At 50.4% G+C, this 25,923-nt stretch overlaps 10 protein-coding genes and 1 non-coding gene across 11 annotated transcripts; 6 read left to right on the forward strand and 5 right to left on the reverse strand.

The window, feature by feature from the left end:
* Nucleotides 1–117: 117 nt before the first annotated feature.
* Nucleotides 118–2,151, reverse strand: BP01DRAFT_374459 (uncharacterized protein; the record flags this gene model as incomplete). The annotated part of the gene is made up of 7 exons (XM_025576831.1): nt 118–418; nt 487–889; nt 1,033–1,173; nt 1,222–1,286; nt 1,376–1,474; nt 1,524–1,778; nt 1,862–2,151. The coding sequence occupies 7 exons, from the start codon at nt 2,149–2,151 to the stop codon at nt 118–120; spliced, it is 1,554 nt and encodes a 517-aa protein (XP_025430747.1).
* Nucleotides 2,152–2,643: 492 nt separating this feature from the next.
* BP01DRAFT_342072 (MBL fold metallo-hydrolase) lies at nt 2,644–3,976 on the forward strand (the record flags this gene model as incomplete). The annotated part of the gene is made up of 3 exons (XM_025573475.1): nt 2,644–3,030; nt 3,095–3,349; nt 3,399–3,976. Exons 1-3 carry the CDS (start codon nt 2,703–2,705, stop codon nt 3,974–3,976), a joined length of 1,161 nt encoding a protein of 386 aa, XP_025430748.1. The 5' UTR covers nt 2,644–2,702.
* Nucleotides 3,977–5,494: 1,518 nt separating this feature from the next.
* BP01DRAFT_297937 (sulfatase family protein) lies at nt 5,495–7,426 on the forward strand (the record flags this gene model as incomplete). Its single annotated transcript, XM_025571900.1, has 5 exons — nt 5,495–5,810; nt 5,859–6,331; nt 6,377–6,863; nt 6,921–7,042; nt 7,094–7,426. 5 exons carry the CDS (start codon nt 5,495–5,497, stop codon nt 7,424–7,426), a joined length of 1,731 nt encoding a protein of 576 aa, XP_025430749.1.
* A 521-nt stretch (nt 7,427–7,947) lies between these two features.
* On the forward strand, nt 7,948–10,049 carry BP01DRAFT_416392 (vitamin H transporter; the record flags this gene model as incomplete). The annotated part of the gene is made up of 7 exons (XM_025579195.1): nt 7,948–8,357; nt 8,424–8,761; nt 8,821–8,991; nt 9,049–9,445; nt 9,501–9,653; nt 9,724–9,789; nt 9,857–10,049. The coding sequence occupies exons 1-7, from the start codon at nt 8,200–8,202 to the stop codon at nt 10,047–10,049; spliced, it is 1,476 nt and encodes a 491-aa protein (XP_025430750.1). The 5' UTR covers nt 7,948–8,199.
* A 3,773-nt stretch (nt 10,050–13,822) lies between these two features.
* BP01DRAFT_423964 (uncharacterized protein) lies at nt 13,823–15,465 on the reverse strand. Its single transcript, XM_025579660.1, has 2 exons — nt 15,103–15,465; nt 13,823–15,054 (listed from the first exon to the last, which is right to left on the reverse strand). Exons 1-2 carry the CDS (start codon nt 15,142–15,144, stop codon nt 13,954–13,956), a joined length of 1,143 nt encoding a protein of 380 aa, XP_025430751.1. The 5' UTR covers nt 15,145–15,465; the 3' UTR covers nt 13,823–13,953.
* A 152-nt stretch (nt 15,466–15,617) lies between these two features.
* On the reverse strand, nt 15,618–15,688 carry BP01DRAFT_t182. Its single transcript has one exon. It is a non-coding gene; the product is annotated as a tRNA-Gly (tRNA).
* A 605-nt stretch (nt 15,689–16,293) lies between these two features.
* BP01DRAFT_342081 (flavin reductase family protein) lies at nt 16,294–17,242 on the forward strand. Its single transcript, XM_025573476.1, has 2 exons — nt 16,294–16,478; nt 16,569–17,242. The coding sequence occupies exons 1-2, from the start codon at nt 16,425–16,427 to the stop codon at nt 17,211–17,213; spliced, it is 699 nt and encodes a 232-aa protein (XP_025430752.1). The 5' UTR covers nt 16,294–16,424; the 3' UTR covers nt 17,214–17,242.
* Nucleotides 17,243–17,299: 57 nt separating this feature from the next.
* Nucleotides 17,300–18,869, forward strand: BP01DRAFT_357441 (uncharacterized protein). The gene has a single exon (XM_025575199.1). It carries the CDS (start codon nt 17,634–17,636, stop codon nt 18,636–18,638), a length of 1,005 nt encoding a protein of 334 aa, XP_025430753.1. The 5' UTR covers nt 17,300–17,633; the 3' UTR covers nt 18,639–18,869.
* A 337-nt stretch (nt 18,870–19,206) lies between these two features.
* BP01DRAFT_357442 (oxidoreductase, short-chain dehydrogenase/reductase family) lies at nt 19,207–20,324 on the reverse strand. Its single transcript, XM_025575200.1, has one exon. The coding sequence runs from the start codon at nt 20,105–20,107 to the stop codon at nt 19,622–19,624; it is 486 nt and encodes a 161-aa protein (XP_025430754.1). The 5' UTR covers nt 20,108–20,324; the 3' UTR covers nt 19,207–19,621.
* A 1,941-nt stretch (nt 20,325–22,265) lies between these two features.
* Nucleotides 22,266–24,391, forward strand: BP01DRAFT_374465 (putative MFS peptide transporter; the record flags this gene model as incomplete). The annotated part of the gene is made up of 6 exons (XM_025576832.1): nt 22,266–22,602; nt 22,649–22,771; nt 22,825–23,047; nt 23,097–23,465; nt 23,514–23,668; nt 23,718–24,391. 6 exons carry the CDS (start codon nt 22,266–22,268, stop codon nt 24,389–24,391), a joined length of 1,881 nt encoding a protein of 626 aa, XP_025430755.1.
* Nucleotides 24,034–25,493, reverse strand: BP01DRAFT_416398 (uncharacterized protein; the record flags this gene model as incomplete). The annotated part of the gene is made up of 2 exons (XM_025579196.1): nt 24,034–25,152; nt 25,368–25,493. 2 exons carry the CDS (start codon nt 25,491–25,493, stop codon nt 24,481–24,483), a joined length of 798 nt encoding a protein of 265 aa, XP_025430756.1. The 3' UTR covers nt 24,034–24,480.
* Between the last annotated feature and the right edge of the window lie 430 nt (nt 25,494–25,923).

The following is a 25,923-nucleotide window of genomic DNA, read 5'->3' on the forward strand; positions in this document are numbered from 1 at the left end:
TGATAGTAAACGGTTTGGTCTTTTCTCGTACGAATCAATGATCGTCAAGGACATATCAAACCTACTTGCTTCAGTACGCATAGCCGAAAAGAAAGGCACAGAGAGATATCATTCCTTTCAATATGGTGCTCTTTCACTCAACCTCTTGGACTTATCATTCTCCTCCTTCTCAAGCTTCATCCCCTTCTGCTTCCATTCTTCATTTCCTGTATACCAGTCCAAATACCACGTCAGGTCGTGCTCTCCAGACGGAAATTCCACGTCCATAAACCCGGATCCCAAGTACCCGAACCGGTTTCCACTCCAATATGCGATCTCAAAGTCGCGCAAAGTTGGCGTCCGCAACAGCTCAAAGTACGCCAGCCGCGAGCCGGGCCAAACAACCACTGGCCCATCTTGCCTTCCCTGTTTGAACCAGCTCGAGCACGGATCCGCCCAGCAGGTTCGAGGTAAGAAAGCCCGGGCATGCTCGACAAAGTCCTCGACCGCGGCAGCTTTAGCACTTGGCGACAAATATGTTGCTTGCGCATACGTTGAATGATCTGAATGAAATAATGCGTGATATGTGTGATGATTGCGAGAATAGAGCCGTGGCCTATTGGAGCAAAGGGACCGGAATAGGTGAAATAATTTGGGAACCCATCGACAGCAACTGCGAGGTAGCTTGTCGGTGTGTCCGACCACTTGTCAGCCAGGTTGACACCGTCGAGACCGATGATTGGGAAGCGAGGCCGGTAAAATGTGTCGAATCCAGTTGCGCAGATAATCACATCGACCTCATACTCGACGCCGGTAACGGAGTCTATAAATCCCCAGGAAGTAATTTCTTTGATGGGTGAGGTGAAGACAGTCGTTTTCTCGGATGCTAGAGCTTCAAGGAATCCGTTTCCTGGTGTGGGACGTTGGCAGGCAACATTGAAATTGGTGGGAATGATGGCATCGCGGAGTCAGGTTTAAATCGAAGCTTGGTATACATCTCGCTGTATGCGTACTAGAGAGTCAAAATTCGGCCGACAGTTGGTAGAGAAATACTAACTGCGTTAGCGGCGTCTGCCTCGGCTGTATCGCGTAAAACTAGTTTGATGCGCTGGTTTAACTCATTCTCCACGGCCTTCTTGTACCGATGATACTTTTGTGGGTCGAGACCGAAGTTTTCCTTCTGCTCGAAAATGTCTACGACTGGTCAGACTTTTGCCTCTGACAATTTGAAATGCTCCTCACATTCAAAGTTCCGCCCGTCTGCTCCGGCAAAGCTCTGTCCAAACGCGGCAGTGATAAATACAGGGCTTCGCACTCATGTGTACAGATGAGACACTTCATCGTGGATGCTCGCCACGACCTGCACGCCCGAGCTGCCCGACCCTACAACGGCTACCTTCTTGTCCTTGAGGTCAAATTCTCTGGGTATGCAGCCGTATGGAAAAGCTTTCCCTGGAATGAATGCAACCCGGGTGTATCTGGCCACTTCCGTGTACTAGGTACGTAAGCTTTTTTTTCCTCGGGGCCAATAATCGCGAACACACTTGAGAAATCCACCTCCATTAATGAGTATATCACATTCTTCCTCCCACTCTTCTTCTGCATGACCATTTTCATCACTGCGCTGCAGCCTCACGATCCACTTCCACACCGCCGACGTGACGGCGGTTCTCAGCCGGATGTATCGCATCATCCCCTCTTCTTCCACAATGCATTTCATGTACTCCGATATCTCCTTTGCACCGGAATAGAAATTCGTCCATCTTGGGTTGCTTCTCCACGGGAATGTATACGCCACACTAGGGATGTCACACGCACATCCGGGGTACCGGTTCTCGTATCATGTCCCCCCAATGTCGGCATTTTTGTCATAACAGATCACCTGAACGCCCAGGGCATTGAGAGCTGAGGTGCATAGTGCAGAAAATCAATGCCTGCAGTCCCAGCGCCTAGGACAATGACCTTAAATGTTTTGTGGTCTAGTGGCGGCTCGTTGATCAAGTGGTTGGACACGGTGTATCCGCAGTCGGAAGAGATGTCCCATTCTGGATGGTGTACGGGGCGGGTGGAGGATGCGGAGTGGGATCCCGCGCTGTTGCTTCCCAGGCGTAGAACCGAGGCCGGTATGTTGTATGTCTCGAAGACGGGGTTGCGTGGGTTGACAGAGCCCATCTTGGTCTTGAGTGATCAATATGAAGAAGATTCGCAAAACTTTCAAGGTAATGTTGTGAAGGTATTGCCTGGCGTCATTAAATCAGTCTAAATGCCACGTATGATCGAGGGGTTAGTGAGACCGCGTTCGAGGTGCATGGACGATAACAGCACTGTTGATATCCTTCAGGCTGCTAATTCTGCACGCTTACTTCGATCAGTCAGACTAGCGCTTGATTCAGCACCAGCATGCGATCTGAATGTCTCGGTCGTCTCTCATCCTATCTACGAATAGGAGCTTCGCAATGTGAGTCAACAAGAACTGGCGGAGATCCGTCACTGCTAATACTGTGGTGTGTCGATTGAGGGGTAGTGAGGGGCAGTGAGAGGGACAGACCCGCAATCGGCCCGTCGCGATAGGCGATCACAGTATGATTGGATTTTGCCGGGAAATTTAGCCAGCAGTTCGAGAAATGTTATATATATATCTTCCCATCTGTAGTAGGTAGTAGAATTTGCGTTACTTAAGACCGCAGGTAATACTAGTTTACTCGAAAGATCATTTGGCAAACATGACAACAAATCTGAATATACCACAGTCGAATCGCACGGTTCGAGTGAGGATGGTGGACACTACCACTCAGATGAGCATTCGGACGGATGCCCTTATACAACCTTTACAGTCAGGTCATGAATTCCTCAATTTGACAGATGTCGCCTTCTTGATTGAGAACGAGACCCTCAACAAAAAAGCTATGTTCGACCTTGGCTCCCGGAAAGACTACTGGAACCTTCCCATGGTTGCCAGACAAGCATTGAGTCGGATCATACCCGCTCTCAAGGTGGAAAAGGATGTGAGCGATATTCTAATTGAGAATAATATCCGACTGGAAGAGATCAGTAAGTTTCAGGTATCGCTTCAGGGCATCACGACTGAGAACTCACATATAATACTCTGCGAAAGCATCCATCATATGGTCACATTACCATTGGGACCATGTCGGAGATGTGTCCAAATTCCCATCATCGACAGCATTAGTTGTTGGTCCTGGACTATTGAGAGATCCGGCTCTACTCCCAGGCTACCCCGATAATCCCGTGTCTCCCATCCCGGCAGATGCGTTCCGAAACCGTGAGGTGATAGAGCCTGCTTTTGAACTGAGCATTGCCGGCTACCGCGCCCATGACTTTTTTGGTGATGGATCGTTCTATCTCTTAGGTGCGCCCTTAAAACCCTGCCTCAGACCCAAAGCTCACTCTCTAATCAGATACGCCTGGTCACTGCGTCGGACACCTCTGTGGCCTCGCCCGCACGACTGAAGACACTTTCATCTTGATGGGTGGTGATATCTGCCACTTTGCCGGTGTGATTAGACCCACTCTAGACGTTCCATTTCCCGCTCATTTCTCCGCCGACATCCTGGACAGAGATCCCTTCTTCTCCATCCCGTGTCCATGCAGTCTCTTCGCTGATCATCACCCAAACACACAGACGGACCAACATAAGACACCTTTTTACGATGTATCGGCTTTGGGCGCCAGTGTTTTTGATGACCCTACGGTTGCACAACAATCTGTAGATCAGTTGCGCCGAATCGACGCGTCGTCGCATGTATTGATTTGTATTGCACATGACCCGGATTTACTGCGCTACCTTCCTACGCTAAATCAGCGCCCGGGGCAAGACTTGAATCAATGGATGAGGGAAGGATGGAAGGAAAAAGTTCGGTGGGGGTGGGTAAATGAGCTGCCTCGGGCTGGTAAGCCGGGAAGGAAACCGATCGTTGAAGGGTTTTGGCGGGAAGGCGAGATCTGGGAAAAGGCAATCCAGGAGCTATCTCGATAAAAATGCTTGGATATCTTAGTCCGTTGACAATATCATGGTGCACCATGACAGGAAGATTTGGGTTTAACCCATCATTTAAACATTTTGGTATGCCTAGTTCTGCGAGGGCGATGATGGTAAAGAGCTTGGCATCACGTGCCGTGGGAACGTTCCAGATGAGCTCAAAAAAAACTTCAGATAACCTGTGTTCACACCGTGACATGAGAGCCATTTGAAATCATGAGTTATGTAAGCAAAATGTTCATGAAGGGTCATCAGACAATAGAGCATAAGACTACCGACAAGACGGCAGTACTACCGCGATATGACAACTTGCCGATACAGCAGTACTTTGAGTTGAGTGCTCTTGTAAACAAAGTCTCAAGGTTCAAGGCTCGTGCGCGCCGACGGCACGCACAGTACGAAGTACTAAAGTACTCCGTAACTACAGTCTTATCGCTAAGCAGCTCAGCTCCCTGGCCGGAGGATGGGGCGGCAGTAGTAATTCGAACGCGCGGAAAACACTTGGGCAGAAAACTGCTCCTTTACTGACCGCCCAAAGTCGGCAGAAAAGGTTCGTCAGTCGGGCGAAACTTGGTAAGGAAACTGGTTTTGTGATGACCGCCTTTCTCCATCGGCAGACGCTATGGAATAATAAACAAGGAGTTGCACGTGGCACCTCGAGCTTATCCTTATGACATTTCCAGTGCCTTAGAATGATTACTACAAGATGTCCTAAGTCCCTGACACAGACAAGATTGAACCATATATCAGGCAAGACTATTTGCGGTCAACGGGCATATAATGCCGTGCTTTAGGTATTGTGCTCAAGCCAGGCTACACTGGATCAAGTATCGATGTCGTAGCCACTTCATCTCGAGGTGATATGTACGTTGAATAACCAGTTCGTCTTGTCCTTATTTCAGCTAATACGTCCTTCTGCTGGACAGTCAAACTGTGAGCCGCCGATCAGAAACCAAGGTACATGGCCAAGCTGGGGCCTCCGACCGCAGGACTCTCCGATCACACAACAACATGAGTATGAATGCCTTATCAAGTTATCGAAATAAATATGCCTAGCACATTATGCGCAGCCCGTATTCAATGAGCCCGGTATGCCGTTCACTCAAGTATTGCGTGTCTATCATGAGCTCATCTCAAAAGCGGAGCACGCCATCATGTCTAACCGAGCTCCACAATCATGGGCGTGTTGGAATCGATCGCGAATGCTTTCCCCGGACAACGAGTGGATCTTATCGCCCCGGTGTGGACATGGTCTGGGCCAAGCACTGCAAGGGACCATGAATGATTGGTCATCCATGGTGCAATCCGCCGCTAAAAAGAGCATCACCGCGTGTTATCCAGTTCTCGCTAGCCGAACCACAAAGTTAATGCTCGGTCGGCAAAGTCAAGCTCCCGCTATGGTATCATCCCACCCTATCTTCTCGCCACCCCGATGCAATCAAGGCTCTGATGTGGTATAACTGACTTCAACCGCTACCTACCACCCAACCCCAGCAATTGAGGTCATAATAAATCATGAGATCCTCTCTGGTGCTCGCCGCCCTCTTCGCTGGCTCCGAGGCCTTTTCGGGCCAGCAGCAGCAGCCCTTGCAGCAAGAGCACCTGACGACGAGCAAACCACCCAACTTCCTTTTCATCCTGACTGATGATCAAGATCTCCAGCTGAACTCCCCGGCTTACATGCCACATACTCTCGCCTGGATCAAGGATCAAGGCGTTGAGTTTCGAAACCACTTCGTCACCACCGCCCTATGCTGTCCTTCGCGAGTCAGTCTTTGGACGGGTCGACAAGCGCATAACACAAACGTCACGGATGTACATCCGCCTTATGGTATGTTTGAGTCTATAAATCCAACACAACGTCATTCTAACTTCTCAGGGGGTTATCCGAAATTTGTATCCCAAGGCTTTAACGACAATTTTCTGCCCGTTTGGTTGCAGTCTGCTGGCTACAATACCTTCTACACTGGCAAGCTATTCAATGCCCATAGTGTTAACACCTATAACGCCCCATTCGTGAATGGCTTCAATGGTTCCGACTTTCTTCTTGATCCTTATACCTACTCCTACTGGAACTCCACCTATCAACGGAACCATGAGCCGCCACGCAGTTATGAAGGCCACTATACAACGGATGTTATCACCGAAAAAGCGCTGGGATTCTTGGAAGATGCCTTACAGAGTGATTCGCCCTTCTTTCTCACTGTCGCACCAATTGCGCCGCACACCAACGTGGAAATAGAGGCACTGGGAGAGATACCAGTCATGACAGAGCCGCTGCCAGCGCCGCGTCACGCGCACCTCTTCCCTGACGCGAAAGTACCGCGAACACCCCATTTCAATCCTGCGCAGGTACGCTTCACAAAGGTTTTCTCTAACAAAGCTGATAAATGATAGCTATCCGGTGCCAGTTGGGTTCGCAATCTGGAGCTAAAAAATCAAACCGTGATTGACTATGAAGATCATCTCTATCGCCAACGGCTGCGCGCCCTGCAGGGAGTCGATGAGCTCGTTGATCGTCTCTTGACTCGACTAGCAGCCAGCGGTGAATTCCAGAATACCTATATCATCTACAGTGCAGACAATGGCTACCATATTGGTCAGCATCGGCTGCCACCTGGGAAGACGACTGGGTATGAGGAAGACATCCGCGTTCCGTTCTACATTCGTGGGCCTGGTCTCCCGCGCGGTGTCAGCGTAGATCTTGTCACCACCCACATAGACATTGCGCCCACCTTGTTTGAACTTGCTGGAATCCCACTGCGGGCAGATTTTGATGGAACGCCATTGCCTGTGGCCCAGGAGACGAATTCCATTCCGCATGAACATGTGACAGTGGAATACTGGGGAAAGGCAGTCCTCGAAGGTGAATTTTCGCGGCTCGGTAAGCTTTCTCACCCCTTCCGAACGCAACGGGATAGCTGATAGTTGCTATCTCAAGGTCCCCATGAGAGCCCCACCATGTCCAACAATACGTACAAGTCCGCTCGAATCTTGTCCGACCACTACAACCTCTATTACTCGGTCTGGTGTAACAACGACCACGAGCTGTACGACCTCTCGGTATGTGAAACGTTGCCTAGATCGATTTGGTCTTAGCTAACTTACTGTTAGACGGATCCTTACCAAATGAATAACATTTACTCACGCAGTGGGGTTGAGCTACTTGGCCGTCCTTTGGCAAAAGTGATCGATCGGATAGACGCACTGCTTCTAGTGCTGAAGTCCTGCCAGGGTCGCACATGCATTCAGCCCTGGAATGTTCTGCATCCTTCGGGTGATGTGCATAGTCTTCAAGAGGCGCTGGACGCCCAGTATGACAAATTTTATGCTGACCAGCCCAAGGTTCTATACTCAGTGTGCGAGGACGGTTACTTGATTGACGCTGAGGGCCCACAGACAGGATATCAGTACCGCGATGGACTGAGCTGGGAGGCGTGGACTTAAATCTATACTAAGTAAGATGGTTATGTGATGAAGACTAGCAAGTAATGATAATATGTACGGCTTATGTGTAGCAGAACATCATTGGCGTAAGTGACACATTTACCAATAAGTAGCAATGCTTCAGAAGTGGGTTGAGTTAGGAGGCACAATATAATGACTTCACGACCAGTAAAGTTAGATGGGCCTGGCCTGTTCCTGGTTTTCGACTGTGGTTCGACTCACGCCATGTGCTGGCTTGCTTTGTTCCAGAATTCTACGGTAGCTCAGAGTATTTACAGCACGTACTCGCTGTTCACTGGCCAAGAATACCAAATAAAACTGAGAATGATCGGGTCATCATGAGGCTGATTCTCATGATGCCATAAGTAACCTATGGAATGAATCTTAGGCCGCGTAAGGATTGAGCTCGCTTAGAGTCTCTAGAGAAAAACATCGTTATGGCTCTGTGATCAAGCCTTGCAGGATAAAAGATACCGAGTGAAATCCCGCCCACTGGGTTGACATCAACAGCAGCGGCGATTGCGCCATCCGGTCCGTCATTCACTCAATCACTCCATCCCGCCGCTCCTCAACCGCCGGTCAATCCTAGCGACCCCGAACTCGCAAGCTGCCCATCACAAAAGAGCCCATAAATATCCTACCATCTCCATACAATGTTGTGCCCCAGCCAAGTCAATTTTTTCTGTTCCTCGCTCGGCTCCCTTTTCCTCGGCCTTCTCTCGCTGAGTTTCCCAGCTGAGGCTTCGGGACCCCCTTGATACGTTTCAGCAGCCATGGCTACTCGTGCCTACCCTCAGCACGAGATCTCCGCATTCCCCGAAAAGACAATCATTAAAAATGTGCGGAGTGATGAGTTCAGCAATGATACCGACCAAGAAAGCGAGATCATCAAATACTGGGACGATAAGGAAGAAGCCCGAGTTCGTCGGAAGTAGGTCCCATCCACTTCACCCATCTTTGTCTAAAGGTCGCTTGAACTTACATGCATCTCGATTAGGATTGACTTTATTCTTTTACCTGTCCTTGGCCTCGCTTTTTTTGGTCTTCAAGTTGATCGTGGCAATATTAGCGCTGCCTTGACCTCCACCATCACGGAAGATCTGCATATCAACACCAATCAGATCAATGTCGGGACCCAGCTTTTGTCCGCAGGAATCGTCGTCAGTGAGATACCTTCGAATATCATTCTGCAGCGTGTCGGTCCGCAAGTCTGGTTATCGGCCCAGCTTGTTGCTTGGGGGGTTGTTGGGGTCTTCCAGGCCTTCGTCAAATCATATCCCGCTTTCTTGGTCACCAGACTGCTGCTGGGATTGCTTGAGGGTGGTTTCATTCCTGGTACGATAGACTTTGGGTTTCGGTTGAGCAAATATTTGTAGCTAATACGTGTTGACTAGGTGCTCTCTACTACCTCTCTCAGTGGTACAAGCGTCCCGAAACCAGTTTTCGTACAACTCTCTTCTTCTATGGTCAGATGTTTGCTGGTGCTACATCTAGTCTAATCTCTGCAGGGCTGTTGAAGCTTTCGGGGAGGGGTGGACTCGCGGGGTGGCAGTGGATTTTTCTGAGTAGGCATTCCTGCACACTGCACCACATTGAAACATACTGACATCTATTCCCGATAGTTGAGGGTCTGATCACCATTTTCGCCGCTATTCTTTTCATTCTCTTCATCCCCAAGAGAGCTGGTGATGGTAGTCCTCTCGCCAGCATGGGTCGCTGGAGTTACTTCACCGAGCGCGAAAAGCAGATCATCCGCGACCGAGTCCTACTCGACGACCCGCTGAAAGCCCGCGACAACATTAAAATCACCGGTCGCGATATCTGGGACACCATACGCAAGCCCACCGTCATCCAGCATTTCATGATCACTCTCGTTTCGATGTCCGCTTTCCAGGGCCTGAATCAATATGCACCCAGCATGATCAAGTCGTTTGGCTTCAGTGCTGTCCGTGCCAACGCTCTGGCCAGTGTTGCTGTCTACGCGAGCATTGTCTGGTTGACCATTCTTGCGTGGCTATCGTAGGTTACCTGCATTCGCTATATTGATACACAAAACAATACTAATCAGACGCAGGGATAAAACTGGCGTACGCGGACCATTCGTCCTGTTGTGTATCACTTGGAACGTCATCTCTTATGCCTGTCTTCGCACTGTTCCTGATGATGCTTCCCGCTGGCACAAGTACGCCGTCATCACGATTGCGAATACCGTCTACGCCAGCATGCAGTACGTGTAGCTCATCAACCCTCCGTTGTATCATGCCGTGCCACAATACTGATTGCTTCTGATTACAAAGTGTTCTGAACATCGCTTGGCTCGGGTTCAATTGCAAGACACCTCAAGAGCGAAGCATTGCCATGGCGTATGTCTCCCAATCTATCCCCATTTATGAGGCACAATCACTAACGCCGGGGGTGGGGGGGTTACAGGTTGATCGTCATGGCGGCCAACTGCGCTGGTATCTCGGGCTCGCAGATCTTTCGCACTTCGGACAAGCCGCTGTATTACCATGCGTTGACCGCTATTACTGCCTTGGCGGGCGCCTCATGGGTACAGACTCTGGTGTTGATTCTATGGTACGCAGTCACGCAGAAGCGCACTGGGAGAAAAGGAGCCGTTTAGTTGTTGAGTTTTGAGGTTCGTTTAACGATATTACATACACGTTACGATTAGATAATGCCTGAATAAATATTGAAGTACATAAATTCTGTCAAAATCCAATCTCGAATGTGTGGTAGTCCGGGGCCAATCTAAGGATTATGATTCATACCTCTCGAGTAACAGAAGTCCCCTTGTTACACGGACCCCATATTACTTAGACCTGAGTTCTACAAACTTGCAACCTCTGCCCGAAACTTGACTCCTCCAATTTAAGTCGGGAATCGAAGCTTCCCGCTTGCTGGGGATGCTTCATTTGCATTGTTTGCCCGCAATGGCGAAGAGGCAAACGCGGCACAGCGGCTCTCCTCTCTATACGCCCACATTCTCCCCCTCCCTTTCATCTCCTTTACTTCTGTCATTATCATAGATATCACCCGGTTTGTACCTTTCTTACACTAGTAGGCGTTGAATCTCACCATGGTATCACTGACGCTCTTTGAAAAAAGAATCCAAGGGACTTCGCGTCACTGATAGGCGTCACCTCAGGTCCTCTTCAGAAAGATATCGATGGACTTACCTGTTACTATAACTGATATGAACTTTTTGTGCCCGTGTTGTTACCTTCGCTTGTTTTTGTAGTAAGAACCGAACCTAATTCTAGCCTCGCTGACTGCAATCATTAGCATGTTGTTACCACCCACGTAGATGTTGTGGGCTACCTTGTTTGAACTTGCTGGAACCTACCTTTCTGTCCTCCTTTCCGTATAATTCTTCGTCTACAGATGATATAAATGCTTGGGCTGATATTCTCTCATCTTCTTTGGTCCGCCTTCAGAAACGAGTGTCCTGCCCTCCCTCTTCAAGTGCCTGCCTCTAACCATCTAATTTTGATAAGTATATCGACTGGATCTAGAGTGGCTGAATCAAGCTCCCTCTGAGGCTGTGGTTTACCTCTAAAGCGTCTGGCTCTTACCATTCCCATTTCGATCTCTTTTCCCAGTCACGTCACAACTACCCACATGGGAGACATGAATGAAAGTGAGAAGATAGCCGAGGAATGATACTAAGGAGGGGCACAGACTAATGATATGGTGGCTCTTGTGAGCGAAGCAGTATTGGCTTACCGCGAACACTGCTTCGTGTAACTCAATGACTGAGCCTCATGTGCTTTCACTTTTGCTGAAATGGACAATGAATCGTAATTTCTAAGACTTCTGACATACATGTTGACCGACGCTGCCTTGCATAGTTCGGGCTGTTCTTCTATGGCTACGGGGAATTGCCAGCTTGTTAAATCAGTTGTATGCTGCCGCAATCGAAGGCTTTGTTATTCTCAACATGAATTGTCTTTCGTCACACAATCACTTGATTGCCCAATGGTGCTGATTTTCTTGCTGTTCCACGGTCCTTGAGCTTGAGCTGTTCTCTGACTGGCTTGTGGTCTGAATAATATATCGGGCCACCTGAGTCATTCTGTCCGTGAACTCTCCTCTTACACGGCCTGCCGATTGAGGCAACTTGTTTCAAGGACTAAGTCAAGTGGTAAGGTACTGCTTCACCCGAAACTTAGCCTTGTATCTTTCATCCAGTGCACGGCATATGAAAAGATCACGGATTCGAATGGGACATATCGTCCAGGATATAAATATGGATCTGCTCTCTGGTCTGTGCGGCTTGAAATGTATGTATGCGCCATATATACCAGTGAGCTCACGCGTGAACCTCGGTTTACGTTTCTGATTTTCCTGACTGACAGAGAAAGGAGAAATTGCGTGGGTCATACTTCATGAGTATTCCGCCAATGGTACAAAGAGTTTTGACTGAGATGGTTACAGTATAAGGCTCCATCTTTGGACCACGTCAATGTGTGTTGATTCTTTGCCAAGTAATCGAGCAGGAGCCACTACAGCAAATTACGTCTCCCTCGTCCCGGCTCGGAGATCAAGCGACTGGGTTTGTTTCTGTGATTTATTGTTGACACTAACGATGAAAACTGCTGCACATGGCTAATGCCATGATGGGTCGCACCTGATCACTAACGAGTCAGTATTCTTTGGTCCAGGCTGTAGATCTTATCATGCTTAAGCAAGTGTCATTGTTTCTTGTCTTTCCTTGGGGAGCACTGGTGGGGAAGTTGTTGCGGCACCCATAGGATTTCACTATAAGCCTATGTTGGTACTTAGCCTAGTTCAGATTCATGACTAAAGAGATGGTGATAAGAATTGGGATGTGCTATGCACCATATCCAACACATCTCTGCTGACCCTTGAGTGGAGAGATGATCACTCCGCCGGCTCAAAGTCTATCCTCACAGAGACTGAGCGCATACGAGTCGCTCAGCAGTTGCCAGCGCACGTCCATTTGTCAAAGGTTGAATTAGGATCAGCTTCCCTCCTGTCAACCCTAAGACACAAGTGACGAAGGCTGATCATGCCGTAGGCATGAAATGTGGAGGGCTGTGGGTTAACGCATCCCATGCTTTGCCAACCATGGGGTCTCGTTGCCTGGCAATTGTATCTCTTATCTGAGAAGGAAGAAGCCTTAATTGAGGAAAATCAAACTCTGGCATAGACTTGTTGGCTGTTGGCCGTCTCCGGGACAGACGCTGAAGGATCCACGACCACCAACTAGCTTCTCCTGTCTTTGAACATAAAGTAGAGCTCTAATGTAATTCTAGAGCTCTCCTCGTTGTGCTAACAGAGCTTCACTATGTGAAAATTCTTGTGTCAGTTTGTATTGATCGCTGCGATGATGCCTGGAAGGAGAACTATCAATTCCGTTCTGTGGTCCTGTGCATAAGCGAGACGACGGATGGCTTCTATGATTTGAACGGTCCCTATCTGGGCGTCACACTGAGGGGAAATATGCGGTACTGTGATACCATTCTGTGCCCATACCTTTGAAGAGTTATTTCCAGAAATTCGAATCTGAATTGAGCAGGTACTCCTCAGTCATATTCCAAGAGATAACTAACAAGATGTCCACCCCATTCTTCAGCAGTCCAAGTACTCTGTCCGGGCATCAGTCCGATCCGGATTCATAAAGCACCCACTAGTTGTGCCAGTCTCGAAGCCAGTCTGTGGCCGTCCTCATCTTGAGATTCAGATCGAACTTGAGTCCGGGTTCACCGTCGTTCAACTCCCCAAGCTTGATTACGGTCGCTTTGGGTCGAGCGCTATGGTAGGTGAACTGGAGACATAATACACTCAAATTATCGCCTCTAGCAGAACCAGCTTTCCGGTGGAACAGGATAGACCTCCTGTATATTGTATGTCTCGGCTCGCAAAAGCGGAGTATGACCCCGCCTGGAGAACCACTAAATAGTCTCCACAAGTTGAAAGACCATTGCGGATAGATTTGGGAAAGAGATGAAAGTCTCATGAGATTTTGCGGGAACTGCGGAGCCAGTACGAGATGAAGACGATCGAGAGGAACTGATGAGAAAGGTAAGGGAGGGAAATTAAGGAGGAAGATTGGAGGATGAGAGCCTTGAAAGGGAGAGGAGAGGTAGGCTATTGAGACCGGCTCAGAAGCGATGATTAATGGAGGTGATTGAGGCTAGTGAAACCAACCAAGGCAGGTACGCCGGCGGGCCGGATCAATGAAGAACAGTCAAATTCTTTCAGAACAGGCATATTTGCATACTTTCTGAGCCCAACTTCAACGACGGCAGTCTGTCAAAGTTGACGTACAATATATCACCGACACTTTAGGAAGTTGGTGAAGTTGAAGACTGCAGTGAAAAGTGAATAAGAAGAGGACGATCTAGGTTTGTGATATGCAGCCTCTAGATAGTGAGATCTCAGAATAGGTAGGAAACGTCCTACCTGACTTTTCTATTCTCAGGTAACATCAAATCAAATAACAACTACACTTTTCAAGCTAGCCGGAGCACCTGGCAATGCATGGCTCTCGCATAATCTTCTCAATCTACCAAATGTACTTGGTAGCAATCAGGCTTCCTCTGTAAAGCACACGCCATCCGTATCATTTTCCAGCCTTTTTCGCCCATGGCCCGCCTGCGCTTTCTCATGATGAGAACACACATCATCATTGCAGATTCATCTTCTGATCTAGGAGATTCTATTAAGTCGCATGAGTGTAGTAATGGAGGATTGGGCTGGTTAGCTGCAGTCACATAGCCGCAGGACAGTATATGCATGTCCAGTAGCCTCGGAAATCTGCACAGCTCGGAGAAAAGTTGGCTCCAGGTACCTGCCTGCAGGTGAACGTCGAAGAGATGCAGATGGACTAGAGTGGCTTTGTAGGATTGGATCGCCGATATCGCATCGGAAGACATCACAATCCCTACCAGGCTAAGGTGCTTGAGTGGAGCGTGAGGGGAAAGCAAGGGATAGACAGCGGGCATATCATGCTGGTGGGGGCCGGTGAGTCGGAGACTTTGTAGCCTTTGGCCATATTCGCGAACTAGGCTCTGCCGGTCAAGCATGGCTCTGGGTGTGTTGTCTTTCGCGTTCCACTTGACATATAGATGATATATCTGAGGTAGGAGATCCACGAGTGCGCTTTCTAGGGCTGGTACTTCCTTTTGACTAGCAAGGTCGAGATAGAGTGTCCGTAGCCCTTCTGGCCGCGCGTACTGAAGCGCGTTGAGCACGGAATCGAGTACTAAACCTTCGTCCGAGGTTACGCCGGCATGCAAAACGAAATGTTGCAAGAAGGGTAGTTGTTGAAGGAGGAAAAGGAAGTTGTGATATGCTTTCAGACCCAATCCTTCATAGGGGCTCATAAGCTCAGGGCGCGCGCATCTCGCCTCCAGATATCGGACATAGCCGGCAAACTCGAACTCACAGAGGCGAGACAGTCTACTCTCAGGTCCCCTTTCCAATGGATGAATGCTAGACCATAGACCGTTGCCGGGATAACCTATCTTCACGGCACCGAATAAGATTCGAGTGGCGCTCTGATAGAATCGCTTACTGACGAGGCGAAGGGATTTCAAATGTTGAATCCCAAGGCATGCAGGAAAGAGTCCCTCGACAAAGAGCAGAGTAATCTGGGTCGGCTGATTACCTCACCACGAAGCTGCACTCAGGGAGAGTCGTGGCCTTACCTGATCATAGATCTCGGTAGGAAGACAGCTGATGTCAGTCATGTTTCTCTCTGGAGGAACTGTATTGGGACGCCGGCGGTGGTTGCAGGCGCGCTATGCATGTGGCTCTGGCTGGTGGTTGAGTTTAATGAACAGAGGTTGACTATGTGTGTGCGGTCGGGCTGCGAGATGACAACATGGTGACAGCTCGAATGCTCTGTGGCTCGGCAGATGCTTGTAACAACTTGTAAGAACTTGTAAATACACCCTGACTCAGTGATTCACCATTACATATACCCAGGCTAGTACGGTTGTATGTTGTGTTTGCATTGATCAAATGCTTGTATGTGGCCTGTATGAAAGGTGGGGGTGGAAGCTTGCTTGACACCTGGAATAAAGAGATGTATTCGCGCATGCTGTGTGAGCGGCAAGTGTGGCTAATAAATATACCTGGGGGCTTCAAGTTAGAGTTACCCAGTAGAGCGTCTGGAACTCAAACGCGGAAAAAATAAAAGCGAGGAAAAAAGAAATTCTACTGCATCATCCGTGAATCGAACACGGGCCTCATCGATGGCAACGATGAATTCTACCACTAGACCAATGATGCCGCTCCTGGCTATCTTGGGCATTGTATTGGATAACATACCTATTAACTCAACCTTGCAGCTCATTTCCAACGCCCCCGAATTCGCCGTCTCATTCCCGGTTTTAATCCCTTTCAGCATTTGCCTTCAATACCTGCTCGGTCACAAAGCCAGTTTCGCCTTGCTGCTCCCTAACCTCTCTCTTCCACACTCTCATTTTTCCTTTTGTTCATTACCTCTTTAAAGTAGTACTTCAAATCAGATACTTTACTTTGCTTTGCATGTCTTGAAGTTGGTCCAACTTGTAAATCTGCTGTGGCATTGCACATATATATTTCTACCTCTCCATCATAGGTAGACCCCAACAGCAACGACATTTGACCACACCCCGGTACACTTCAGACAGTTAACAACTCGACTATCACTATTGATAATTTTTTAAGAGAAAGAAACCACCCGCTTTCAACCGGTAGGTTGTTATCGCAAAATACCCATCAAGCATCTGTTGACCCCCTCATCTCGGGGCTTCGGCCGGCTCGGGAATACGGCCCCGGCCGGTTTGTCCTCACCACCACATATGGAGCTGTTGTCGGCACCAGGAGTGTCGATCGTTCAAACTCTGGGTGCAGTTTTGCAGGATGCACGGAGTACAGTAATATAAGAGAGATGATCACCATGTTGTTCCCGCGGCCTCCGCTTCGCCTCAGCATCTATTCTCATTCGAATTGACCTGCAGTACACAAGACCCTGCTTCGCAAAATGTACTACGAACCCGGCGTCACCGAGCATAACCTCCCCCATGACCCTTTTAAGGTATGTAATGTACATACAGTTGTATACTGAGCAACCCATCCTCAAATTTCCTCTTCCATACCAACTCAGAACTAAAACACGCATAATCAGGCATGTGTGATCCCCCGTCCCATCGGCTGGATCTCCACGCAATCCCCGGACGGCCGAATCAGCAATCTGGCGCCCTATTCGCAGTTCAACAACCTCACCTTCGATCCGCCGTACGTGATGTTCTCCTCAAATCTGACCGCGACCGAGACCCGGAAAGACACCGTCGTCAACGCCGAGGCGACCGGCTTCTTCGTCTGGAATCTTGCGACGTACGACCTGCGCCATGCGGTCAACATCTCCGCCGAGCAGTTCCCCTACGGGGTCGACGAATTCGAGAAAGCGGGCGTCACCAAGGAACCTGCCCGGCTGGTCGACGTGCCAATGGTGAAAGAGAGCCCTGTCAAGTTCGAGTGCAAGTACCACTCCACCATCCGGCTGCCGGGGAACCCGCCTATGGGAACGGTTGATATCGTGATCGGGCGGGTTGTGGCGGTGCATATCAAGGATGAGGTGCTGACAAATGGGATTCTGGATGTTCGGAAGACGAGGCCGATCGCCCGGTGCGGGTACTATCAGTATACCGTCATTGAGAATACCTTTGAGATGGTGATTCCGGGATCGTCGGAGGATGTGTTGTATGGGTTGGAGGGAAGTGCGAAGAGGAACCGGCTAAAGAATGAAGAGGGCCAGAAGAGCGAAGAGTAATCGTGGCGTGGTTGATATTTAGAATATAGAAACTTTGACTTAAACCCCGCCTTTGCATGGTTTCTGCACAGCATACGTACAGTTTTGGGAAATCGAACACTTTTCTCACACGACTCAGACTTTGGCGGCCCACTTCCAACGCCATTCCAGCAAGGCCCATCGCGAGCAGATCACATTGATGAGTCCAAATACCAAGACTCCAGTATAAAATCCCACTAATGCTTGGGGCGACGTGGCCTGCAACATTTCACCACCCACGGGGACTGTCAGCAAGGTCCCAAATGCCCCAACACTGTATACTGTTCCATAGAAACGACCATACTCTTTCGTCCGACACAGCTGGCCCGCACATACCGGAGCCAACGATATCCAGCCGCCCGACCCGAATCCAAACACCGCAACGACAGCATACAAGGTGGCATGCATGACTGGCTAACGCACGTGCAGTATCACCCTCAAGAATGGGGACATAGATGGGTGGGCTCGGAGACAAGATGCGGAGCGGTAGTGAGTGAGAAGGGTCTGCTGCAACTGTGCTTTTGTCGATTGAGATACGGGGAGAGCAGATATTGCGCTAGACCTGACGACAACACTTATCGCACGACCCCGTCATACGATCTGTCCGCCGACCTCGAAATGCTCATACAGCAGCTTCGGCCGCTACGGCGATTCTGGTGCCTCCATGCTGAGCAATTTGGAGCTTGTAAAAGGGTTGAGCTCAAACGCTGCAACCCGATTCACACTGGCAAGCGCAGAGCCCATCATATCCGAAGCAGATGGTGGCATACCCGGGGTCGAAAAGCCCTGACTGCGGCCGTTTCCAATGCTAACCCCTCCGCTCCTGTGCATCCAAATCACCCTGTTCTGCTTGCTTGGGCCGTTCGTCTCCGGGCTCTGTTTCGCGCCTCTCAGGGCTTTCAAGTGAGCATCTCTCATTGCGATGAGGTCGAGGGTGTGACAGGAAAGAAGACAGCGTACGAGTGTATCCGCATTCGCAAGAAGCAAGACAACAGCCGAGTGGCTGCCGTAATGACAGCGATTTCGATGCCCACGTCACACTCTCTGGGAGCCAAAAAGCCCTCCAACACCTTAGTCCAGGACCAGATATGGTGCAACGAGGCCGAGGCATTGTGTCAGTCCGGCCGGCCGGCTTACCTCGCCACAATTGATTCCCCTTCGGGCGCATTGTCTTTTTACCAAATCCCGAACCTGTTGGGACCCTTCCTCCCCGTACGATCAAGGTTTCTAACAATTTGCGGTACCAGAAGCGCCTCTGAGCGGCTTCATGCACGCCTCTACCTTAACGAGCTCCTTGCTGACTGCACGAGGCCCCGTGTCCGATTCGCTGAGCAAGAGGATGAGAGACTTGATAAACGGAGAAGCTATACCACCAAATTCAAAGGGTTTTCTGTAGGTCTCTGGTGACACTTTCGTCGGAATGCAGTGCTATCGGTGCATAGAGTATAGCAAAGGGTGGTGAGGCCTTTATGTCATTTTTTGGTACTGGTTGTACTTTTTGTAACATCGGTCAACATGGTATTGTATGAATTCCTAGGAAAATTGTAGCAAAACCAAGGAGGATGCTCGGGGTGCACAATTCAACGATCTCCCATCTCGTGCTCCACACTCGAACCCTCTTCGCCCGCCTCACTCACGGGCTTCTGCAGCGAATCAAGTATCATAAAGAACAAGTATTCCCCGGGCCTTTCTCACTTCCGATCCGAGCGATGGTGGAAGGTGAATGAGACGCAGCGCTGGCTGACGGGGCCTACTTGATTCCTCAGTCGGCGTTGTCTGGGAATGGAGTTCATGCTTCCTATTCCTTTTCAGATCAATCCAACCGTCCGACATTTGTCATTAAATCGTCTTTTATGCTCATAGGCAAAGCGTGAGATAGCAATCAGATCAGACGAGGTAGGCACTTCAGCCACGCTCTTCGATCTTTATGTCTCTTGAAAGTCAAAGAAGTAGTGTTCTTGTTCTTCATTTCCCATTACAATCCTAATCGTACAGGCTTCCTCATCAATATACTAGTAGCAGGAAGCTCGAGTGAGATTCCTTGCCGAGCGGTCAGAAGTTTGAATGAGCCCAGATCACAATAAGGGCCTCAACGCCTCGCCAGTCCAGTTCCATAGTCGCTTGGCCAACTCATCGTCCCTGGCCGCACTGTCCAGCTTGAACGAGAGTAATCCAACTGGCTCGTAGAATTGGCCGTTCTACAAGTTAGGCAGAGCGGTAGTAGCAGCCCACAGCTGATTATAGACGCCTTGCTCGGGTTTCACCATCTGACCCAAGGTGGTCATCCACACGAATGCACGATTCCAGCAGCCCAGACTCCCGACGAGCCCCGTATTGACCACCCCGGGCGTGAGAGAGATGCTGGTCAGCGCGGGATATCGGCGGGCCAGCTAGCGCGCATACAGCAGGTTTGCCAGCTTGCTCTGGCCATAGCAAATCCAGCCTGCAAGAACCGGGTACTCCTGGGTGGTGCGGAGATTGCTGAAGGGGATTCCGCCCGGTGGATGGCCCCGGAGCCCAAAGGATGTGAGGGTGATGACGCGGACGTCGCGTCCCTTGGCGGCGGTGGCTTCGAGCCGCGGGAGCAGTTTATGGATGAGCAGGGCGTGGCCGAGGTGGTTAGTGCCGAATTGGATCTCGTAGCCGTCGGCCGTCAGACCCGCCGGGTGGGCCATGATGCCCGCGTTGCACATCAGCACGTCCAAGCAGGAATCTTGCGCTAGGAAGGCCTCCGCCGCGCGCTGCACTGAGCTCAGGTCTGCGAGATCGCATTGCAGAAACGTGACCGGGGTGGTGCTTCCGCTCTGTCGAATCTGTTCCATGACGGTCTCGACACCAGGCCTTGCGGCCGCTGATATAGATGTGCGCCGGCTCATGCTTGGCCAGTTGTTGCGCCGTCCCCGCACCCAGTCCGGCGGTTCCTGAAAGACTGTGAGTTGTTAGGTCTTCGTGGAAATTAAGATTAGAAAGAAAGTACCTCCAGTGACCAAGATGACTTTGCCCGCAAAATTGGGGATGTCTATCTCTGGGTTGAAAGTGATTCCGGGCATCAAGGAAGCTTTGGTAATATGTTCGAATGACAGACAAGTTGAGATGATGAGAAAATGAAGCTTGAAGATGAGGGAGAAGGAGGAAGAACACATGTCCTTATATACTCCAGAAATCAAGCGGTGACATGTCCTACACTGATTGATTCTTTCTACAGGCAGTAGAGCAGGTGTAACCAAATCCCCTCGTATACTGTATTCAGGATACCCGCATGCGTTTGCCAGTGGCTGTGCACTACACTCCACCACAGCCGGTGATTAGGTCTATTGCCCACCGCCTTAGGGGTCGCGCTCAGTTTAAGTTGACTACTAAGTTACTAGTAGCACTTAGGTACTATACGTACGTAGTGTCCTGACTCAAGCACATTTCCATCTCCTCCCATCTCCTTCCAGGCTCCCCTGAAGATTCTCGCCCATAATAGTTCGCCCATGATAGACTCACGGATTGGCGCACGGTCATCATCATCTCACTCACTGGTAGGTGGCTCATGCTACCACGCGCATTCTCTAAATATGCTGTGCAGCTGACTAAATATTGATGAACAATCTTATGACTGCATGGAAGTGGCCGGGATTAACCATGCAACAAGTCCCTTCAGCTTACTCATGACAATCGACCCGACTCAAATATCACATCGTGATATTACCAGATCGAGTATCATATCAGTTGGTTTCCTGCCGATGGAGCACACCCAAAGGACGAACAGTAGAGCAAGTACGCGGCATCCATCCAATTACTGAATCATATCAAGTGTAGATCGTGATACAGACAGATAGATAATCGAGACACATGGACTGGCAGCTAAACACGGGGTGACGAGTTTTTTTCGGTTTTTGCTTTTGAGTTTTGTACGTAATCTATATCAAGGAACCAGACTGTGAAATCAACTCTCCTGGGAGAGTCGACAGAAAATGCGGGATATCGACTGTGGGGTACAGCAAGTGAGCGGGTTCGGTGCTTATAATTCTATCCCGGTCCCATGCAGCCGGGCACATTCTCCGACTACTGTTTACTGTCTAGGTCTCTTTTCGAGGCTGTCAGGCGCAGGTCATGGCTCAAACTTTGAATTGATGAATCAGAGACATGGTCCAGTTGCCACTGATAAGTACAGTATCTCTTGCAGCATAGATAGTGATAACCATTGGAATTAGGTGGTAGCATCCACTATCACTGACGGTTCATCCAGCATGTTCGTGCAAGATATCCGGCTCCCTGTCCAGCCTGAATCTTCTGAGCTTGCTAACCACCAAATACTAATAGACTCGCCACTAGCTTGTCCCGAGTACAACCGCTGTGAGTTAGAAGGAGATAGAGGCGTGTTTGCCTCATGCGAAGAACATTCCGTGAGTGCACCTGCCTATTTTAGTCTGATAGGATTCAAGCCCCGGTCGGTCGAGAGTTTGAGGTCGCGTGCATGAGTGGCTTAATGTAACCCACCCCAAGCTCAGGTCAATCCCTCCGAGCCGGAGTGATTGGCTGACATCCCCGCCAGCCAAGGCCTTGGGGTTGCACTGGGCGCCCCTCGCCAAGTGTGCCAAGGCATCCGTTCCGCTGGACGAGCGACCAGTCAAGCCCATGCTTATCTGGCGTGCTGCTTATTGGGGATGGTCCAATATGCCCAGCTAAGAAACGTGGGTTGAACGGGTTCGGCCGATTCCAAGCGAATCTGCGGTGACCCCGAGAAGGGAAGCATCGCCGGTTTTGGCCCTCTTGGCCCTCTTCAATGGTCCTCTTGGACCTCTTGGACCTCTTGGACCCTGCAGGTTCTGATAGCTCTTGGAATTGGTGCAATAGTATTTAGTGTATCGTTGATGATAGTCTGCCGCGGTTGTGCCACCCCGGTCCCAGTCAGCCCAAATTTAAAGCCTCTTGCCCGGCCACCTCATTCACTTCTTACCCTCTCGAGATTGTCGCCATCCATATCCCCTCCCTCCCTCCACCCCACCTCTTCGATCCTCGCTGGTCCTCCTCGACCACTCTCCAACCATGAACAGCTCTGATCCCGTGGAGGCCGCAGAGGTCGCCAAATCGGCGGCCTACGCTCATGACGCTGCCCATCACGATAAACACAAGCATGCTGTGTCCGACGTGCGCCCGGACATCTCTTCCGATGTCGATGTGATTCAAGCATCCTCCGAAAAAGTCGCGGTTGGCGCATCGGAGCCTGCATACGATGAGGACACCTCGCTGCAAAAGACCTTCCCCAACCCAGAGGAGATGCAGAATCTGCGTCGAGTAGCTGGCAAAATCCCCTGGACAGCCTATACTGTCGCCTTTGTGGAGCTGTGCGAACGTTTCTCGTACTATGGCACCACTGCAGTGTGTACGTCAGCTTGACATCCCACTAGAGACAGTTCTGACAGTCACAGTCGTCAACTTCATTCAGCGTCCCCTGCCCGAGGGCTCCAGCACCGGTGCGACTCATGGAGTGGGTAACCTGGTGCCAGGTGCTTTGGGGATGGGCCAACAAGCATCGACAGGACTAACTTTGTGTAAGTCCAATTCCCTCTTTCTTTTGACCAAGGCAATGGAACTAAATCAGTAGTCAACGCCTTCTGGTCATATATTATGCCGCTGGCCGGTGCTTTGATGGCGGATCAATACTGGGGTCGATTCCGCACTATCATGTTCTCCATCGCCGCCGCACTGGTGGGTCATACCATCCTTGTCATCTCCGCCATCCCCCCGGTCATCAAGAATCCCGACGGGGCTATCGCTTGCTTTTCGATCGGTCTGATTGTCATGGGTATCGGCACGGGTGGTTTCAAGTAAGTCAAAAGTCGCTGATGGTCCTGTCGCAGCATCTAACCAGCATAGGTCCAACATCTCCCCTTTAATCGCAGAGCAATATCGCGAAGACACTCCTTTCATCAGGACCCTCCCCTCCGGAGAACGAGTCATCGTTGACCCGTCTGCCACGGTCTCCCGTATCTATCTATACTTCTACATGATGATCAACATCGGTTCCATTCTGGGCCAGGTCAGCATGGTATACGCGGAGAGATACGTGGGATTCTGGTTATCATACCTCTTGCCAACGATCATGTTCACATTTTGTCCAACCGTGCTCTTCTTCTGCCGCAACAAATACTATCTGGTCAAGCCGACTGGTTCCGTCTACCTCCAGGCCTTCCGCACCTGGAAGCTCGCCATGAAGGGACGCTGGTCCCTGAACCCAGCCCGGCTGTAAGTTATGGCGCCATCCATTCATCAGAGCACGCTAAATCCGTGTAGCTTCAAGAAGAATCCTAGACCATTCTGGGACTCGGTTAAACCCAGTGCGCTTGGAGCGAACCGGCCCGAATGGATGACATTCGACGATGAATGGGTGGACGAGGTTGCCCGCGGATTGAAGGCTTGCAAGGTGTTCCTGTGGTATCCTCTCTACTGTGAGTCTATACCTTAGCCTATGGATGATTCTTCGGCTAATCCAGACAGGGCTTGCGTACAACCAAATGTTGAACAACCTCACATCACAGGCAGCCACCATGCAACTCGGCGGTGTCCCCAACGACATCATCAATAATCTGAACCCCTTGGCTCTGATCATCTTCATTCCCATCATGGATCAGCTTGTCTATCCCTTTTTGCGTCGGGTCGGAATCAAGTTTACTCCCTTGAAGCGCATCACTGCCGGTTTCTTCGCCGCCGGTCTCTCCATGATCGCCGCTACGGTGACGCAGTACTACATTTATAAGTTGGGCAAGTGCGGCAAGCAAGCCAATTATTGTCTAGATGAGTACAATTCGCATTCTCCGATCTCCGTGTGGGTGCAGGCTTTGCCGTACGTCTTGGGTGGTATTTCCGAGATCTTCGCTTCGGTGACCTCGCTCGAGTATGCGTTCACCAAAGCCCCGCGCAATATGCGGTCCTTGGTCCAGGCCATCGCACTGTTCATGAATGCGTTCTCGTCGGCTATCGGACAGGCTTTGGTCAGTTTGTCGGAAGATCCGCTGTTGGTCTGGAACTACACGGTGGTGGCCATTCTGGCGTTCGTTGGCTGCTTCGGATTCTGGGCGACAAACTATAAGTTGGATCGCCAGGAGGACGAGTTGAACAACCTGCCTCAGAGTCATTATGAGGGGCGCGGAGAGGGAGATGCGGAGCGTTGAGGAAGCGTAAGGCTTTGGCAGCGTGGAGGGAAGTGCAGTAGTATCTCAGTAATTGTAAGACATTCACTTAATGGCATGACACGATGGTTTTACTTGGTCTTTTGCTTCTTCTTGTCTGGTGCGTCGCCTTCAGCCTCGGCGTCATCCTCTGCTCCCTCGACCTCGTCTTCGTCTTCGTCTTCGCCTTCTTCTTCCTGGTATTCTTCATCGTCCTCATCCAGATCCTCATCCTCTTCCGCTCCCTGGTTCGGTTGTTCCTCAGCCTCGTCGTCGCCATCTTTCTTCTCCTGCTTCGTATCCTTCTTCACATCCTTCTTATCTTTAGCTGTCCTCTTCGACTTGCCGTTCTCCTTATCACCATCCTCATCATCGTCCTCCCCATCAGCACCATCCTTTCCATTCTCCTCTCCCCCTTCCCTCTCCTCCTTCGTCTTCTTCGACACCTCCCCCCTCTTCCTCTTAGCCGTCTCCGTATTCCCAACATACTGCTTCCCTTCCTCCCCACCTTCCTCCAATTTCTTCTTCTCGGTCGCCTCCTTCTCGCCCTCGCTCATCTCCTCCCACGCCTTGCGCGGCAGATACCGTTTCCGCGCCCCGCCATCCTCGGCGCTCTCATCCGTCTTGGCCTTTCCCGACCCTTCCTTGGTCACCCAGTCCTCCTCCCCCCACTGCGACAGGCTCTTCTGGGACTTCGACTGCTCCTCCTTGGAGGTCGTGTAGTCGCCGCCCCGGGACTTGTACTCTTGAGCGGTGAGTTGGGCCTACATTCCTCAGCCCGGGTTGTTAGCTGTGTGCTTGAAGAGGAGCCCGCCCAGGGGGTGGTCTTATTTATTGTCTGGGGAAGGTGAGGTATGGGGCAGGGGCAGAGGCAGGAACAATCCGCCAAAACGAAGGTTCGTGAGGAAGGTGGGGGGGGAACATGGGAGGAGAGGTTGAATGTATGTACTGTGCTGTACTGCACGGTATCGTATCGTACCTTTCGCGCAGACCACTGTCCGGGTTTCCCGCCCTTGTCACTCTGCTGGACTTCTTCCTTGACCTCTTGGCGGAGTTCCGGGTCCGTGTAGTTGTTGTTCTTGCTGTTTCTGCTTTTGGAGGGCATTGTTGGGTTTCTTTCTCAGTTGTCGAGGAGGTCCAATTAAGTGGGGTTGTCGAGTAATGGGTTGAAATTTTGGGGAGGTGTTGTTCTGCTATAGCAGGTTGGACGAGTGACTGCACTGAATACGCATCCAGTACTGTCCTTAAGGATTCGGTCAGTTAATTGTTGAGTAGAATCTCGGGATCGGTTCAATGGGAGTGACGACGACGGGCTTGAAAAGAACTCGTTCCCTAGCAAATGCTGGTGAACGCAATTTATATAGCCCTCAATGACATCATGACCATGAGCTCATCTTCAATCAACTCCTCTTGGTCTTCTTCAGGAAAATGCATGAGATCATCTGGAGCCGGAGAAGACAGTCATGGTGGGTCCTCCCGACATCGCTCGCTTTCGGTAACCCGCCCGATCCGATCCTTGCTTTCGGCGACAGATC

The sequence above is a fragment of the Aspergillus saccharolyticus genome, assembly GCF_003184585.1.
Source record: "Aspergillus saccharolyticus JOP 1030-1 unplaced genomic scaffold BP01scaffold_18, whole genome shotgun sequence".
Taxonomy (NCBI): domain Eukaryota; kingdom Fungi; phylum Ascomycota; class Eurotiomycetes; order Eurotiales; family Aspergillaceae; genus Aspergillus; species Aspergillus saccharolyticus.